Source organism: Pongo pygmaeus, chromosome 1 (assembly GCF_028885625.2).
Source record: "Pongo pygmaeus isolate AG05252 chromosome 1, NHGRI_mPonPyg2-v2.0_pri, whole genome shotgun sequence".
NCBI lineage: Eukaryota > Metazoa > Chordata > Mammalia > Primates > Hominidae > Pongo > Pongo pygmaeus.
Genome location: NC_072373.2, coordinates 95,319,932 through 95,336,717, shown reverse-complemented (window position 1 = coordinate 95,336,717; position 16,786 = coordinate 95,319,932). Strand labels below are relative to the sequence as shown.

At 53.9% G+C, this 16,786-nt stretch overlaps 1 protein-coding gene and 1 long non-coding RNA gene across 4 annotated transcripts; one reads left to right on the top strand and one right to left on the bottom strand.

Annotated features, from left to right (window-relative positions):
* The first annotated feature begins 75 nt into the window (after positions 1–75).
* On the top strand, positions 76–16,471 carry DCST1 (DC-STAMP domain containing 1). 2 transcript variants are annotated; one of them, XM_054459937.2, is made up of 16 exons: positions 76–305; positions 643–768; positions 861–935; positions 4,936–5,064; positions 6,014–6,153; positions 6,928–7,144; positions 7,245–7,388; positions 8,271–8,392; positions 8,883–9,040; positions 11,417–11,516; positions 11,649–11,744; positions 11,884–12,010; positions 12,729–12,845; positions 13,320–13,462; positions 13,602–13,715; positions 16,158–16,471. In XM_054459937.2, exons 1-16 carry the CDS (start codon positions 245–247, stop codon positions 16,407–16,409), a joined length of 2,121 nt encoding a protein of 706 aa, XP_054315912.1. In that variant the 5' UTR covers positions 76–244; the 3' UTR covers positions 16,410–16,471. The 2 variants fall into 2 exon arrangements, with proteins under 2 accessions (XP_054315912.1, XP_054315917.1); XM_054459942.1 differs by lacking the exon at positions 861–935.
* LOC129018390 (uncharacterized) lies at positions 10,716–16,276 on the bottom strand. 2 transcript variants are annotated; one of them, XR_008495252.1, is made up of 4 exons: positions 16,148–16,276; positions 14,812–14,904; positions 11,484–11,770; positions 10,716–11,377 (listed from the first exon to the last, which is right to left on the bottom strand). It is a non-coding gene; the product is annotated as an uncharacterized LOC129018390 (long non-coding RNA). The 2 variants fall into 2 exon arrangements; XR_008495250.1 differs by lacking the exon at positions 11,484–11,770 and having other exon boundaries at positions 10,716–11,285.
* Positions 16,472–16,786: the final 315 nt, after the last annotated feature.

Below are 16,786 nucleotides of genomic sequence, written 5' to 3'. Positions count from 1 at the left end.
GGGCTTTCACTGCATGTGTCTTGGAATCCTTGACCCAGTTCCGAGGACTGGAGAGGGGATAGGTAGGTCTCTAATCTCCTTCCCCACTTCTCGGAGCAGAAGGATTAAAAGACCCAGAGCTCAGGCCTAGGCTTCCCGTGAGGCGGAAGAGACAGGCAGCACCTCTCTTCTCTCACTAGAACCTTGTGTCCGAGGAGGTCCTTCAGGAGACCTGGGATGAGTGGTGCTTCCCCAAAAAAGACCCATGGACATTAAACATCATCAGAACAGCGCAAGAGGGCAAAGAAGAAAACAGCCTCATACCAGTGAGTCACTCAGCAGAGACCCAGTATCCCTTGACCTCCTCTCTCATCCCATCTCTCGTCCTGGAACTCCTGCACACTATCCCCCAACTCGGTGTCCCCGCCTCCACCACCTCTCTGGTCTAGTGCCTCCTGCCTCCCAGCCCAGCCCTTGCCTTTTCTATCCCTTACACCCGTACCACTTCCTCAGGCTCCCTCATCTTCCTCCAGGGTCCCCTAAGTTCCTACTGTTTCACATGCCAGGTTCCCCCAGCCTCTATCCACCTGCAAGCCCTGAATCCTAATGAGCCCCATCCCAGGCAGAAGAGTGGGCTGCTGAGCTACCCTGTCCCCCTCTTAGCGGTGCAGAGGCTCCTGAGCTGGGGGCTGCCAGTCTCCTGTAGCCGGTTCCTGTGGCGCCAGCCGGGCGAGTTTCCTGTCACTGCTTTCCTGTTGGGGGCAGGCGCTGGGGGGCTCCTGGCCATAGGTGAGTGTGAAAGCAGAAAGTCCGGGGTGGGCAGAGGCTGGACCAGGGCTAGGACCCATCTTTTGGCCTTTGGCTTGACCTTGTGCCCTTAGGTCTCTTTCAGCTCCTGGTGAACCCCATGAACATCTACGAAGAACAGAAGATGATGTTTTTGTACAGCTTGGTGGGTTAGTGCTGGGCAAAAGCCAGGAACACTCTAGCGGCCTGTGGAACACAGCGCCGTCCTGCATGCCCAGGAAGGAGTCAGGACTTGTTTCTTCTGTACCCAAACATCCCCTGTGGCTTCAGCCTCCTCCTGGGCTTTAGGGGGAGGTCCAGAGGGAAGAGGCCGCCAATTTAAGAAGGAAGACACCGTCCTTGCCCTGAGGGAGTCTCTCCATTCCGAGGGACTCCCCATCACCCACATGATATAGTCCAACCCCATAACCTTTCATAATTCTCATCTCTCCTGACCTGTCTGACCTCGTTTTCTGATCCTCCTAAGAAATTCAATTCATTCATTCATTCATTCATTCATTCATTCATTCAGCACTTACTGAGAATCTGCTGAGGATTTAGCAGTAAACAAGGATGACAAGCATCCAGCCGTTTTGCTTTGGTTTTGTTTGTATGTTTTTGTTTTCGTTTTGAGACGGAGTCTCGCTCTATCGCCCAGGCTGGAGTGCAGTGGCTCAATCTCAGCTCACTGCAACCTCCACCTCCCAGGTTCAAGCCATTCTCCTGCTCAGCCTCCCAAGTAGCTGGGATTACAGGCACCTGTCACCATGTGTGATTTGAAGCCAGGGAAAAAGGAAAATGACCTAGGTGACAGAGTGAGACTCTATCTCAAAAAAAAAAAGAAAAAAAAAAGGAAGAAACATCTTTTCCTCATGTCCCTTTTTAGGAACAAGGGAAACTTGCCTATAATCCCCGCAGTAGACTTCCTCACATCTCTTTGGTCAGAACTGCGTGCAACACATGCCCTTTCCTGAAACTGTCCCAGGCAAGAGAAATAGAATTAGCATTTCATCACCTGTTTATTGAATTAATCCTGCTGGATACCAACAGGAGACTACTTTTTCTCTGACCCACTGTATTCAAACATGTTTTTTCCATTGATAACCTTTCACACAGCCCCTTAGATTTCTGGTTATATTTCTTTAGAAGACCTAGTCCTACTTCAACAATTAAGACTTATTTTTAGGGGTTAAAGAGGTCCAGTCCACTCTACATCAAACTTTTAACCTCATCCATGCTCAAGCATCTTCCCTCCTTATCTTGCCCTCCCCATCCCTTGGGCCCCCAGCTCAGTCCTGCTCCCTAGCATGGGGTCCTGCAATGGAGAAGGGGCGTGGCCTGCTCTTTCCCTTTTTTCCTCTACTTCCTTCCCTTTCTGGTTCTTCTGATGTCAGAAGGGAGATTAGAAGAATTAGAGGAAAAGGGACAAAAGTCTTAAGTCACTAATGCTGTTATAATTCCACTGTGGATGCCTGCGTGTAGCAGGCACTCACACCCTGGCTGTCCCAGTAGGCCTGATTATTGTCCCCTTGGAGGCTGTGTGTGGACCTCGGCAATGCCCAGTTTCCTGCAGAGGCCAGTTCTTTTTGGCTGACCTTGAGTGAAGCCCCCTTTCAGGGGCCACCCACAGCCTCTTGCTTTTGGGATCCCTCCCTCCAGCAGGCTGGGAGTGCACATGTCCATGCCCTGCCAGGCAGAGAAAGCAGGGCACCTTCCTTTTTGTGGAGAATGGGGTCTCGCTATATTGCCCAGGCAGGTCTCAAACCCCTGGGCTCAAGCTATCCTCCCGCCTCTGCCTCCCTAAGAGCTGGGATTACAGGCATGAGCCACCACGCCCCATCAAAAGCAGGGCACCTTATGGCTGCCTCTCTCCTGCCCTAATGAGAAGCAGATACCAGTCTCCGAGCTTGTGTGCCCCCATCGTCCAGAGGAGGTCTACAGAGGCATTACAGAGGCTGAGCTCTCCCAGGAGCTCTCCCTCCACTCTGTGCTGCGGTGGCAGCCCTGGAGTGGCCTCATGAGGCTCTGCACTCAGCAGGAGTCTAGTCTACAGAGACCAGGCAGGTTCCCCTTCCTGCAGCGCCAGTCCCTGAAGCCTCTTGGACTCCTGGAGTCTCTCACTTGACATGTGACACCCATCCTCTCCACAGACTCTCCCTCTCTGCCTGCCCATTCCAACCACTTTTCTCCCCTTCCAGGAAATCCACATTGTCGGTCTTTTTTTTTTTTTTTTTTTTTTAAGACAGAGTCTTGCTCTGTTCCCCAGGCTGGAGTGCAGTGGCACGATCTCAGCTCACTGCAACCTCCGCCTCCCGGGTTCAAGCAATTCTCCTGCCTCAACCTCCTGAGTAACTGGGACTACAGGCACCTGCCACCATGCCTGGCTAAATTTTATATTTTTAGTTGAGACAGCCATGTTGGCCAGTCTGGTCTCGAACTCCTGACCTCAAGTGATCCACCTGCCTTGGCCTCCCAAAGTGCTGGGATTATAGGCGTGAGCCACCATGCCTGGCCCATATTGCTGTTCTTTTTATATAGATGGGGTGGGATAGAGGAGTGAGAGTCAAGTTTTGCTGTTTTGGTGAGCCCAAAGAAGGCACCCGTAGCTCCATGGGGCTCTCATTAGAACATAGGGCAACTATTTGTCAACTATTGGCCTCAGCTCAAGTCTTTGGCCAGAAGGCCAAGACCACAGAACTAGTCCCTTTCAATGTCCTGTTCTACCATGATTGGTTTAGACAGATCCAGATTTATCCCTCAGGGGCTGGGGCAGGGCCAGGCTATTGCCCTTGCAAAAAACCTAAGTTGTGTTAGCAAGGAAGAAGGCAGAAAAAAAACTGTGGGGTGGCACCCAACAGGGTTTGCCACAAACCTGTATGACTAGGTGGAGCCAGCCATGTGAAGAACAGGGAGAGGAGTGCTCCTGGCAGGGGGAACAGCTAGGGAAAAGACCAGAGAGGAGGAATGAGCTTGGCTTGTCCAAGGAGCAGCAACGAGGTCTGTGTGGGTAGACATGGTGGGTGAAGGGCTGCATAGCATGAGATCAGGAGGCAGGCAGGAGCCAGATCACAAGCTAGGTAGACCATGTTAGGGAGTTCGGATTTTATACCAAATGTGGTAGAAAGCCACCGAATGGTTTGAAGCAGGGAAGGGACGTGATCTGATTTATGCTTCTGCAAGATCACTCTGGCTGCCTTGTAAAAACTGAAGTGTAAGGTAGCAAGAGAGGACATAGGGAGACTCATCAGGTTATAGTCCCAGTAAGAGATGATGGGGACTCTACCATGACAGTGGAGATGGAGGAAGTGTAAGGATCTGGGATTTGCTTTGGCGATCATTGTTCCATCAACACAGGAATCTTCTAGCTCTCCCGACCAGTTTATAGTGTTCCTTTGGCCTGGAATGCCATCTGCACCTCCTAACAACACTGACTCACCTTCCAGGCCCAGCTGACACATCCTCTCTGTCCAGCCTTCTCAGCCCCACCCCTCCCTGAAGAAATACGTACTCCGACCTTGGCTCCCACAGCGCTCTATAAGCACCTCCCTTGTGCACTTAGCACATCGTGTTGTAGTCATTTGTTTACTCATCTGTCTCTTTCTCTGGATTATGAGCTTCCAGAAGTTCACTGTCTCCTTGCAGAGACCACAGGGAGACACATGTGAAACTGCTAAAACATACCAGGCAGTACATGACTAAGGGCTAAAATTAGAGGCAGGGACTGCGAGTGCTGTAGGTGTCTGAGTACTGGGAGTACTGAGGTGGGCTCTGATCTCTCTTCGGACCACTCTGAGCATGAGCGCCTGTTTCCAGAGATTTTCTCTTGCTCTCTCTGCTCCCTCAGCACCTAGGGTCAGTGTCACTGTAGCCCAGAAAACCTTGGCTTCCTTCCCTAACACAAACACACACAAGTCAGTCATTTGTGGCTTTTTAAGTTCTAGCCACCCCTCTATGCCCTTCCAGAGACTGGCACATAGCTCAACTCTGTGAGTGGCTGCCGAATGAATGAATGAGTGGCCTAGCAGGTCTATCAGAGTCAGTGTAAATGGGGATAAGGGCAGGATGGTGGTGGTTCCAGAATGGGGTGTTGCAGGTGGGTGCTCTGGTAAATGTGACAAAGGGAGGCATCTTCCTCACTTCACCTCACCACCTCCTGGGCTCTCCTGACAGGCTTGGGGGCCATGGGCTGGGGGACTTCCCCTCACATCCGCTGTGCCAGCCTCCTACTAGTACCCAAGATGCTCGGCAAGGAAGGCAGGCTCTTTGTCCTGGGATACGCCTTGACTGCCATCTATGTGGGTGAGTATGTGGGGGCCAGTGAGTTACACTGAAGCAGTGACCCTGGGTGGGCCATCCAATGGGAGCCAGGCTGGGTGAAGGAGAAAAGACAGTGGTGTCATCCCAGCTGGTCTAACTCACTGTATGTCCCTGAGGGAGCTCCTCCCCATATCTGGGCCTCCTCAGTTTATAAGAGTGAAAACATTGGCCAGGCACGGTGGTTCATGCCCGTAATCCCAGCACTTTGGGAGGCTGAGGTGGGTGGATCACCTGAAGTCAGGAGTTCAAGACCAGCCATGGTGAAACTCCATCTCTACTAAAAATGCAAAAATTAGCCAGGCGTGGTGGTGCACACCTATAGTCCCAGCTTTTCGGGAGGCTGAGATAGGAGAATCACTTGAACTTGGGAGGCGGAGCCTGCAGTGAGCCAAGATTGCGCCATTGCACTCCAGCCTGGGTAACAGAGCAAGACCCCGTCTCAAAAAAAAAAAAAAAAAAAAAGGCCAGGCACGGTGGCTCACCTGTAATCCCAGAACTGTGGGAGGCCGAGGCGGGCGGATCACGAGGTCAGGAGTTCGAGATCGGCCTGACCAACATGCTGAAACCCCATCTCTACTAAAAATACCAAAAAAATTAGCCAGACATGGTGGCGCGTGCCTGTAATCCCAGCTGCTCAGGAGGCTGAGGCAGGAGAATCGCTTGAGCCCGGGAGGCGGAGGTTGCAATGAGCAGAGATCGAGCCGCTACACTCCAGCCTGGGCAACAGAGGGAGACTCTGTCTCAAAAAAAAAAACAAAAACAAAAAGCAGTGAAAAAAATCAAGGGTTGAACAAGTTGACCTTTCATAGGCTTCTCGGCCCCACCACTGTATAGTTCTAGGCAATGGGCACTATTTGCAGAGGGGAGCTGAGCGGGTTTGAGAAAGTGCTGATTATACAGGGAGGTGACCCACCAGGGCCTCTTTCTCCAGGGCCAGTAGCCAATCTGCGGCACAATCTCAATGACGTGATCGCATCGCTGGGCTGCACCGTGGAGCTGCAGATCAACAACACCCGTGCAGCTTGGCGCGTCTCCACAGCCCCCTTACGGGCCGTGTTCAAGGACCTGCTGGTCAGGAATCTGCACAGGCAGGGCCTGGGTGGTCCCTCTCTCTGGGGCCGAGTTAACTTGAGCTGGGAGTTGTCACCCTGGATTTACAGTTTCCCAATGGGGATACTACTGGCATTTTTTGCAGAACTATTCCCAAACATTGCAGAATGTGCCCTGGTCCTGGGACATTAAATGCCAGGAGAGCCCCTGAGTCATTAGGACATGCTCTATACACATTTCCTAATACCTGAGTGGTCAGTACTCTGGACAGCTGAACTAGAATATCTAGGAAATTTGGGGGCTTTGGCCTTGAGTAGCTCAGAAGTTTCAAAGACAAGAGGATTCAAGAATTGGGTATTGGAGGGCTGGAGACTGGGGGTTTGGGAGAATTGGAGAGCTGGAGAGTTGGGGAGATGGGGGCTGAGGGGTTTGGAAGTTGGGGGCATTCAGATGGCATAATGATCTCAGAGACTAGTGGTGAAGGGTAAGGTCTAAGGACCTGGAGAACCACTGACCAGGAAGGGTCTGGGATGGGAGGACTGAGGAAGAGCTGAGAGTCTGGGAGGTACAGAGAGCCAGGACATGTGGCATCAGACAAGGCAGCTGGTGGGCGGGCTCCCAAGGGCAATGGACAGCCGGGAATTTGAGGTGAGAGGCTGTGTCTCAGGGCCTAGGCTCCCTGCCGGCCTGGGGTGAGAGCCCAAAGCTTGGCTACTGGGGGAGGACAGGCCCTCAGGCAGCAGAAGCTCTAAAGCCCCAGCCCTCACCCTTTCCTCCCTCCACCTCCAATCTCAGAGTAGCAAAGAATTGCTGAGAGCAGAGACTCGGAACATCTCTGCCACTTTTGAGGACCTGGATGCCCAGGTGAATAGTGAGACGGGCTACATGCCTGAGGATGCTGTGGACTCAGGGGAGACAGCCCAGGGCAGGGAGGCCCGCCAAGCCCCAGCCTCCAGACTCCACCTGTCGACACAGAAGATGTATGAGCTGAAGACCAAGCTGCGTTGCTCCTGTGAGGGGTATCCCTGGGGAGTGGAGGGTGGGATGGGATGTGGGGCCAGCGTTGTGGATCAAGATGTGGGAACCTCAGACATCCTTGCTCCTTCCTACAGATGTGGTGAACCAGGCCATACTCAGCTGCCGTCGTTGGTTTGACCACAAGCATGAACAGTGCATGAAGCACATCTGGGTCCCACTCCTCACCCACTTGCTCTGCCTGCCTATGAAGTTCAAGTTCTTCTGTGGCATTGCCAAGGGTCTGCACAGTTGCAAAGGGGTGGGGAGCATCAGGGGTAGGGAGCTGAGTCCTTGGGACCCACTGGTAGGTGACAGGCAGGAAAGCAACAGATGAGGAGGGTTTTGGCCCTGAGGCCACAGCATCCTTAGAGCCCAGTCCATCTGCTGAATAGCTCTGTGACCCAGGGTGAGTTACAGCAAAGCTCTGAGCTGTGGCTCTTCATCTGAAAGATGGGCATGGGCAGAATAACAGTAGTTCTCGCATTAATTTTTTTTTTTTTGAGACGGGGTGTTTCACTCTTGTCACCCAGACTGGAGTGCAGTGGCGCGATCTCGGCTCACTGCAACCTCTGCCTCCCGGGTTCAAGCGATTCTCCTGCCTCAGCCTCCCGAGTAGCTGGGATTACAGGTGGCCACCACCATGCCCAGCTAATTTTTGTATATTTAGTAGAGCCGGGGTTTCACCACGTTGACCAAGCTGGTCTTGAACTCTTAACCTCAGGTGATCTACCCACCTCAGCCTCCCAAAGTGCTGGGATTACAGGTGTGAGCCATCGCACCCAGCCACATTAAGGGCTTTTAAGGATTTATGGGGCTAACGTATGTGAAGGCAGTGGCAGAGCTGGCACACAGAGGAGCTGCTCTGTAAACACTTGCTCTCCTTACTGATGTTTGTTATGGTTGAGGATAGATTGACAAAAATGGGGGAACTCAGGTCTGGTTCCTGGAGGGCAGGATCCAAAAACAGTGGAGAGGGGAAGACTCAGTGTTGGTGTGGTAGCAAGCCATGGGCAGAGAGACAAAAAAGCAGGATGAGGAGGACCACAGGAGGACAGGCAGGCCAGGCCTGCACGTGGAGGACAGGCCCGGGGAGGCCCCTGACCCCACCCACTGTCCACCAGTGATGGAGGTTTGGTGCCGCAATCGCATCCCAGTGGAAGGCAACTTTGGGCAGACCTACGACTCCCTCAACCAGTCTATTCATGGCCTGGATGGGGAATTTTCAGCCAATATTGACTTCAAGGTAGAAGGCAAGGGCGAGGGTTGGTGGGGGGTAGATAGGGAGCGGGAGGATGGCATGAGGGAATAGGGCTAGAGGAAGGACAAGTGAGAGGGCACAGGAAAGAGGTGACCAGGGTGAGGGAGGGGGACGAGGGGAATGTTGCTGGTGTTGAGGGGGCCCTCTGTTTCCCATCTCCACCCCCGAACACCTGAGATGGGCAGGGGAGGGGAAAGGTGGTGATGAGGGGACAGTGCCAAGCCTATGGTTTGTGCAGACTTGGCCTGGGGTGGGAGCTATCAGCCAGATATGAGATGATGTCAGCTGATGTAGGTGCAGGGGAGGAAGACTGTGTCCAGGAGGGTGGTAAGCAGAAGGAAGTGACAACTCCTGGAGGTCCTGGGAGGGCCCCGGGGACACAAGTGGGGTACTGGGGGACAGATGTCATGAAGAGGTGGGACCTGGGTCTGGCGAGGTGGCTGCAGGCTGCGTTTGCTCATGTGCCCTCCACCAGGAAGAAAAGCAGGCTGGGGTGCTGGGGCTCAACACGAGCTGGGAGCGCGTGAGCACCGAGGTGCGGGACTATGTGTACCGCCAGGAGGCCCGGCTGGAGTGGGCCCTGGGGCTGCTGCATGTGCTGCTCTCCTGCACTTTCCTGCTGGTCCTGCACGCGTAAGCCATGGTCCCCACCCCAGCAGCCCCTCCTCTGCCCCGGACTGGAGCCCTGCCCTGAGGGAGGCTGTAAGGATGGAACCCTAGCACCTATCCTCACCTCTGAATCTGAATATTATTTACCTTTGTCTTTGTTTACACAAAGTTAAAGGAAATGTGGACATTTTGTCAGAAGAACATTACCCATGTTCCGACTGCCTTAAAAGGCCAACCGTCTTCATTCATCCACCTCCTTCCAGCCTTTATCCCAATACTGATTTTTTTTTTTTTACATTTAGCTTTGACTTTTGATTTTTTCTTGCCCTTCATATTCCCCTTGGCTCTGACTTTGTGCCATTTTTATCTTTCCATTTTGCTTTCATTTTCTCCTGCCTGCTGCGTTGGCAGCGACTTTCCCTCCATTTAGAACAAAGTCCTCAACCCCATCCAGCCCAGTGTCCAGCTGGGCTGCACCGGGCCTTGCTCTGCTCTAGCTCTCCTGCTGGTCTCTGGACCCTCTATTTCCCATCTCCACTCCCAAACACCTGAGATGGGCAGGGCTTGGGTGAGGGCTGCCACAGGGCTGTTGCTCTGTCTGCCCCTATGTGGGGGGCCTAGAGTGACTGCAAGTGAGTGGGTATGTGTGTATCTAGGGCCCCATGGGAAGACAAAGATGAAGGAGCTCTATTCCTGCCCTCAATAAGCTCATGATCGCCAGGCATGGCGGCTCACTCCTGTAATCACAACATTTTGGGAAGCCGAGGCGGGAGGATGGCTTGAGTTGAGGTGTTTGAGACCAGCCTGGGTAACACAGTGAGACCTCGTCTCTACAAAAAATGAACAAAATTAGCCAGGTGTGGGGCACATGCCTGTAGTCCCAGCTACTTGGGAGGCTGAGGCAGGAGAATCACCGGGAGGTCGAGGCTACAGTGAGCTGTGATTGTGCCACTGCATTCTGCATTCCAGCCTGGTGTCAGAGTGAGAGCTTGTCTCAAAAAAAAAAAAAAAAAAAGCTAATGATCTAGTTGGGATCATGAGACACCCACAAGACAGAGATGGTTCAAGGGCCATTCTATGGATTGGCTTTTGAGATGTGTATGGGAGCTGAGAAGGTGCCCCTTGGAAGGGCAATAACTGGGCTCCAAATGGCTACAGATGGGGAGCGGTGGTCAAGGAAAGAAGGGTGTCCCTTGGGTAAGGCTCCTGGTGTCCGTGGGGTGCAGAGGGCAGAGGCTGGCCTGGAGGACTGAAGTGGGCATGACCAGAACAGTCTGGAAAGCCCTGCAGGAAGACCTGGAACTGGCGGTGGTGGCAAGATGGCCTCAGGAAGTCTGGAGGGAGGGAGGCCAGGCTGGGTCAGAGGTTAGGGCGCCTGGCCCGGGTAAAGCATGGCAGGAAGACGGCTTGAGATGGAGGGGGAAGGGGAAAGGTGCAGCGAGGCTCAGAGCCAGCTTGTGGAGGGAGGGAAGGAGGCACAGAGTCAAAAGCTACTTCTAGGCTTTCAAGCTCGGTGAGGTCATGCACTGAAAGGACAGCTGGCGGGAGGGCAGGCCCTGGCTCAGGAAGCCCAGGCACCACCTCTGTGAGCCTCTCCACAAGAGGGCACTCACAGTATGTCTTTGCACTTAACAGTAGTTTTAAAGGCAAAGATGTGGATTTTTACAGGGCCCCAGAAGCAATAGCATTGAAACTAATGTTTCACACTTTACAGAGTTTGTTTAATGTACTTTTACAGTTTTAAACACATTTGCAATAATTAACATTTTTTCCTTAGCAAACTGAAGCATTATGTAGGACTTTGGGAAATACATGGGGGATAGCTATCTATGCAGGCATGCACCCATGCACACGTGCACCGTGCTCAAGGGTAGCCAGGGAGGGCCAGGGTGTACTGGGGAGGACGGAGATGGTGGTCTGGGATGAGTTTTGCCCCAGCACACCTCCAGGAGATATGCTGCAGGCAAAGCCAAGAGGCAGGAACTTGTGAGTCACAGTGGATTAGGTGATTCCTGAAACCTCAAAGAGTTTCCCCCTCTCTGTGACTCTGCTCGATATTCATCCTGCAAGATGCATGCCTGTCCCTACCTCAGATGCACACATGCAACTCCCTCCCAGACAGGCTGACCATGCCCTCCTCTGAGCCCCCGCCTCATCCCCTACTCACTTCTGCTATGTTTCACCCATCGTGTAGGGGGATGTCTTCCTCTACACAATTGGAAGGCAGGGACAGAGTCTTCTCCTTGTTATCACCATCGCCTAGCAGTGCCTAGGACATAGATGGTGCTCAATGAATGCTGGCTGGTTGGCTGAATGACTGTGCCTCAAGGAAGCCTATGTTTGGGGATAGATGAGGAGGACCTGGAAGAGATGGAGACATCCCTGCCCATCCACCCACAGGTCTTTCTCCTACATGGACAGCTATAACCATGACATTCGTTTTGACAACATCTACATCAGCACCTACTTCTGCCAGATCGATGACCGCAGGAAGAAGCTGGTGAGTGGGCATGGCACTGCCCGGGGATGCCTTGCTGCTGTGTGCCCTGTGTGGGTTCATGCTCCAGGAAGGCAGAGGGGAAAGGGCAGAGGGCCCTTGGGCTTCCTGACTGTGTGGACATTTGTTTTCCAGGGCAAACGGACTCTGCTGCCACTCCGCAAAGCTGAGGCAAAAACCGTCATCTTCCCTTGCAAGCCCACCATCCAGGCCTCAGAAATGAGCAATGTGGTGAGGACGGCATGGGGAGCAGACTCCTGGGTGCAAAGACAGGCCTGAAGGTGAGGGTGGAGGGTAAAAGGCACCAGAGAGTACTCCGTGCCCAGGCAGGTGGCACTGCCCAGCTCTGCCCCTCCTGCTCCTTGGCTAGGTGAGGGAGCTCCTGGAGACACTGCCCATTCTGCTGCTGCTGGTGGTGCTGTGCGGCTTGGACTGGGCTCTCTACTCCATCTTCGACACCATCCGCCACCACTCCTTTCTGCAGTACTCCTTCCGCAGTGAGCCCATCCCCCAGACACATTCCAGGCCCAAGAGACACCCTCTGGAGAACTCCAATGCCTGCACAGGCGCCCCACCCTAGTTCTTCCAACTGTGCCTTGTCCTTCTGCCTCTTTTTTTTTTTTTTTTTTTTTTTTTTTGAGACAAAGAGTCTCGCTCTGTCACCCAGGCTGGAGGAATGCACTGGCGCAATCTCAGCTCACTGCAACCTCCACCTCCCAGGTTCAAGCAATTCTCCTGCCTCAGCCTCTTGAGTAGCTGAGATTACAGGTGTGAGCCACCACGGCCAGCTAATTTTTCTATTTTTAGTAGAGACGGAGTTTCACCATGTTGGTCAGGCTGGTCTCAAACTCCTGACCTCAAGTGATCCACCTGCCTTGGCCACCCAAAGTGCTGGGATTACAGGTGTGCACCACTGTGCCAGCCATCCTTCTGCCTCATCTTTTCCCCTTTCTGTGATTCAGCCCCTCCCTGTCCTCCTCAAGGTCAAATGACAGCCCTGCAACCTAACAGCTCTCACAGCAGGGAAGGAGGGCTCTTTACCCCTTTACACTTACAACTGGGAGCAGGGAGGGGTTAGGATTCAGGAAGGGACAGAAAGACTCAGGCAGCTGAGAAGCATTTCTGTGTCTTGACCCCTCCCTGACATCCACCCCCTTAACACATTCCTGATTTCCCCACCTGCCCTGACTTCCCTACCTGCCCTCCTGGCTGCAGGCAGTCATAAACTGGAGGTGAAGGTTGGGGGAGACTCCATGCTAGCCCGGCTTCTTCGAAAAACCATTGGGGCCCTGAACACCTCCTCAGAGACAGTGATGGAATCAAACAACATGCGTGAGTGATGCTGAAAGTTTGGATCAGAGGAATAGAGGGCGGTGGGGCAAGGGTCAAAAGACTCCAAGGTAAAGAGTTGGGGGCCTGGGTCTTGGGTGTGGAGAGATGGGGGTTGGAGTACTTGAGCTGGGGAAATCGGAGCAGGGAACACATCTGGGCAGGCTTGAAGAAGGGGAGGATGACAAGCTTCGGTCAGAGGAGTCTGGAGGCCAGGGTCTTGGGGCTAGAGGGCCCCAGCCCACCAGAGCAGCACTGTCCAACAGGACGTTCAGCCAAGATAGAAATCTGCAAGATCTGTGCCACATTGGGCCCAGCGGCTACAGTACTGACAGGGCAGTTCTATAGTGAGGGGCAGGCAGGAGGAGAGCAGGGGAATCAGAGGACTGCACCTCCCACTGGGATGGGAAGTCCAACCCAGGGCTGCCCTGCCCCTTGGCTGGTCCTGACCAGACCCCTGGCCTGCCCCTCCCCTAGCCTGCCTGCCCCAGCCTGTGGGCCTGGATGCCAGGGCCTACTGGAGAGCTGCGCTACCGATTGGCCTGTTAGTGTGTCTCTGCCTGTTACAGGCTTTTGGCTACCGACTCCGGAGGGTCATCGCAGCCTTCTACTTCCCCAAGGTTTGCCCCTCCCCAGACCTCTCCACCCCTACACACCTGCACACACACACACACACACACACACACCACACCCAGCTCCCTACCAACTCCATCTTTGGGGGATGCCTTTCTCTATCATTGACCCCCTTCCTGCCCCCAGCGAGAGAAGAAGCGGATCCTGTTCCTCTACAATGACCTATTGAAGAAAAGAGCAGCCTTCACCAAACTCAGGAGGGCCGCTATCCTGAGGCGGGCGCGACAGCAGAAGGCTTCGGTAAGTCCAGGCGTGAGTGCTGCCAGCTCCTGGCTGGGTCTAAGTACAGCGGGGCAAGGGGCAGCTCCCTTCAGTCCACCCAGTACCCACCAATGGTCGCAGGCCTACTCGAGCCTGGTGAGTTCTTTTTATTTTTTGAGATGGAATCTCACTGTGTCGCCCAGGCTGGAGTGCCGTGGCATGATCTCGGCTCACTGCAACCTCTGCCTCCCAGGTTCAAGCGATTCTCCTGTCTCAGCCCCCCACTCCACAAGTAGCCAGGATTACAGGTGCACGCCACCACGCCCAGCTTTTTTGTGTGTGTTTTTAGTAGAGACAGGGTTTCACCATGTTGGCCAGGCTGGTCTCAAACTCCTGACCTCAGGTGATCCGCCCACCTCAGCTTTCCAAAGTGCTAGGATTACAGGCGTGAGCCACCGAGCCCGGCCAAGCCCGGTGAGATCTGATGCAACACATGCTGAGGGCCCCAGCCATCCAGCTCCTAAGGTCAGGGCTGTGCCCGTTTCTGAATCCCAGGATTCAGCCCAGCCTAAGAAACTCAGTGGACCATTAGGAAGCAGGCAGAAAAGGAGAATGAGATTTAATACAGTCTGCTCATAGAAAAGCAAGAGGGCCGCACAGAAACAGGAGGCCCAAGGCAAAACCAAAGGTACTACCAGAGGGCTGCAGACCAGAAGCTCAGTGCAGTTCAGGGAACAGCAGGAGGCAGGTGGGCTGGGAGTCAGGAAGGCCTCATGCAGGGGCACATGGTAAGGCACATGGAATCTGAGGGAGCAGACTCCAGTCCATACTCCCCCATTAAGTTGTGTCACCTTGGTCAAGGTCTTCACTGAGCCTCAGTTTCTCCCTCTGAAGAACGGCAAGACTGGAGAGATCTGTAAAGCCTGCTCACTGGAGATCAACCTAGAGTGGTGGTCAGGTGTGGGACTCCAGTGCCAGAGGGCCTAAGTGTGAATCCCGCTCCTTCCCTCATTACTATGACAACGGTGTGACTTTGAGCACATGACTTAACTGCTGTGCCTGGGCTTTTGCCTTCCGTAAAATGGGGTTAACTACTCCATCTGGTTGTTGTAAGGATTAAATGAGTTGTACTTACATGGTGCTGGCATGCAGCAAATTCCATATGCATGCATGTTATCATTGTGTGACCCTAGGCAGTGATCATATCTCCAAGCATCAGTTTTCTCACCTGAAAAAAAAGAGATGATAATAACACTATCTGCCTTATATGATAATTGAATTGAAATTTTTTTTTTTTTTTTTGAGACTAAGTCTCACTCTGTCGCCCAGGCTGGAGTGCAGTGGCGTGATCTTGGCTCACTGCAACCTCCACCTCCCCAGTTCAAGCGATTCTCGTGCCTCAGCTTCCCGAGTAGCTGGGATTACAGGCACACACGACCACGCCCGGCTAATTTAGAATTGAAATAATTTACGTACAGTATCTTAGTACAGGACCTGACATTATAAACAATGAGTAGCAGCCATTCTTATTTAATCAGTCCTAACAAAGTTCATAAAAGTGAGACTGTGTTTGCTTAGCTTTTTCCCTAGTGCCTGGATACCCCCAGCCCCCATGACACACAATAGGGGCCAAATGAATGTGTTGTGAAAAAATGAAAAACAAACAAACAAAAAGAACATGCTGGGATTCCTTGACAGGGTCGTGAAGCAAACTGAATGTAAATGCACAGATGGAAATGTGCTGGACAGTCATTCCAAGCAGAATGTGCAAAGACTCAGAGTCCACAGGGAATGCCAAGTGCCAGGGCTAGTCTCAGGAGAAACTGGCTCAGAAGAGACAGCTCTCAGGGAGGGCTAAAGTGGGAAAGAGGCTAGAAAGGGACCAGGTGATGGAAGGCTCTGAAGGCCAAGCCCAGGAGTTCTGCCTGTCTGGCAGGCAGCAGGGCCTATGGAGTTTCTTGGGCAAAGAGTGGTTGCTTCCTGGGTAAGGTGGCCTGTGAAAAATCCCTGTGTAGAGACACGTCGTGAGGGATGGCAGGGAGCATAGTGAACTAGGTTTGTGGTTTGGAATCAGGGCCCCTGGGGTCCAGCCAAGTTGGATTGTTTACTATCTGTGTGACTTTGAGAGTCACTTCACCTTTCTCATCTGTAAAGTGGGGATAGCAACAGTGATAGTCGATCTGGCCTGCTCACTTCTCAGCCTCACTATGAGAACCAAATAAGATGATTTACAGGGAAGTGCAAATGAGAGTTGTGGCTGATATCCGCTTGGAGAGAGCCTGGAGGGTGCATCCTCCCATTCTCCATCACAGAGTTGGGGAGGGAGGCACCCTCGCCCTCCAGGGGTTTCCTTTGTCCAACCCAGCCTCCTGCAACACGCGGGAATTGTCAGGTCTAGCGACTTCAGACAGGAAACGCTGTCCAGTTCCCCTTCTTTCCCGCCTCGCTCCCCGGCTGGCGCTAACGCCCACCTCCCAACAGCGCCACCCGCTGGCGGATATCCTGCACCGCGGCTGCCCGCTCCTGCGCCGCTGGCTGCGCCGGCGCTGCGTGGTGTGCCAGGCACCCGAGACGCCCGAGTCCTACGTGTGCCGGACGCTGGACTGCGAGGCCGTGTACTGCTGGTCGTGCTGGGACGACATGCGGCAGCGGTGCCCGGTCTGCACGCCCCGCGAGGAGCTCTCTTCCTCCGCCTTTAGTGACAGCAACGACGACACTGCCTACGCGGGGTAAAGAGGCGTCCTGCTCGCTCTTCCGCTCCGTCCTTCCCGGTTAATAAAATGCCCTGTACGCTTCACGTGGGTCGAGGACTGGGGTGAGCCGCGCACTGCCTCGCCTGCAGTCGGGAAAGCCTGCCCGCCCGACCTCTCCGAGCCAGGCCGCGCACAGGAGGCAGGGAGGCCGCGAAGCTACTAGGGAGGGTTCCGGACCTGGGGCCGGGTGAAGGCGCGCCGCCCAAGCCGGTCGGACCGGGCCCCGGCTCCCACCCCGCACAGTTGCGGGGAAGCGGTAGCGCTGGGCAACGCGGGAGTAGTGGGCGGGGTCCAAGCTCCCGAGGCACCCGGCGCGCAGCGGGGCGGGCCTTGCCGGGGGCGGAGCTTGGCTTGGGG

What these genes read in the sequence shown, in the direction of transcription:
- DCST1 (XM_054459937.2), top strand. Translation starts at nt 245, where the DNA reads ATGGACATTAAACATCATCAGAACAGCGCAAGAGGGCAAAGAAGAAAA. An exon ending in GACCAAGCTGCGTTGCTCCT is followed by an intron (nt 7,145 to 7,244) that starts GTGAGGGGTATC and finishes TCCTTCCTACAG; the next exon opens with ATGTGGTGAACCAGGCCATA. An exon ending in TCTGCAGTACTCCTTCCGCA is followed by an intron (nt 12,011 to 12,728) that starts GTGAGCCCATCC and finishes TCCTGGCTGCAG; the next exon opens with GCAGTCATAAACTGGAGGTG.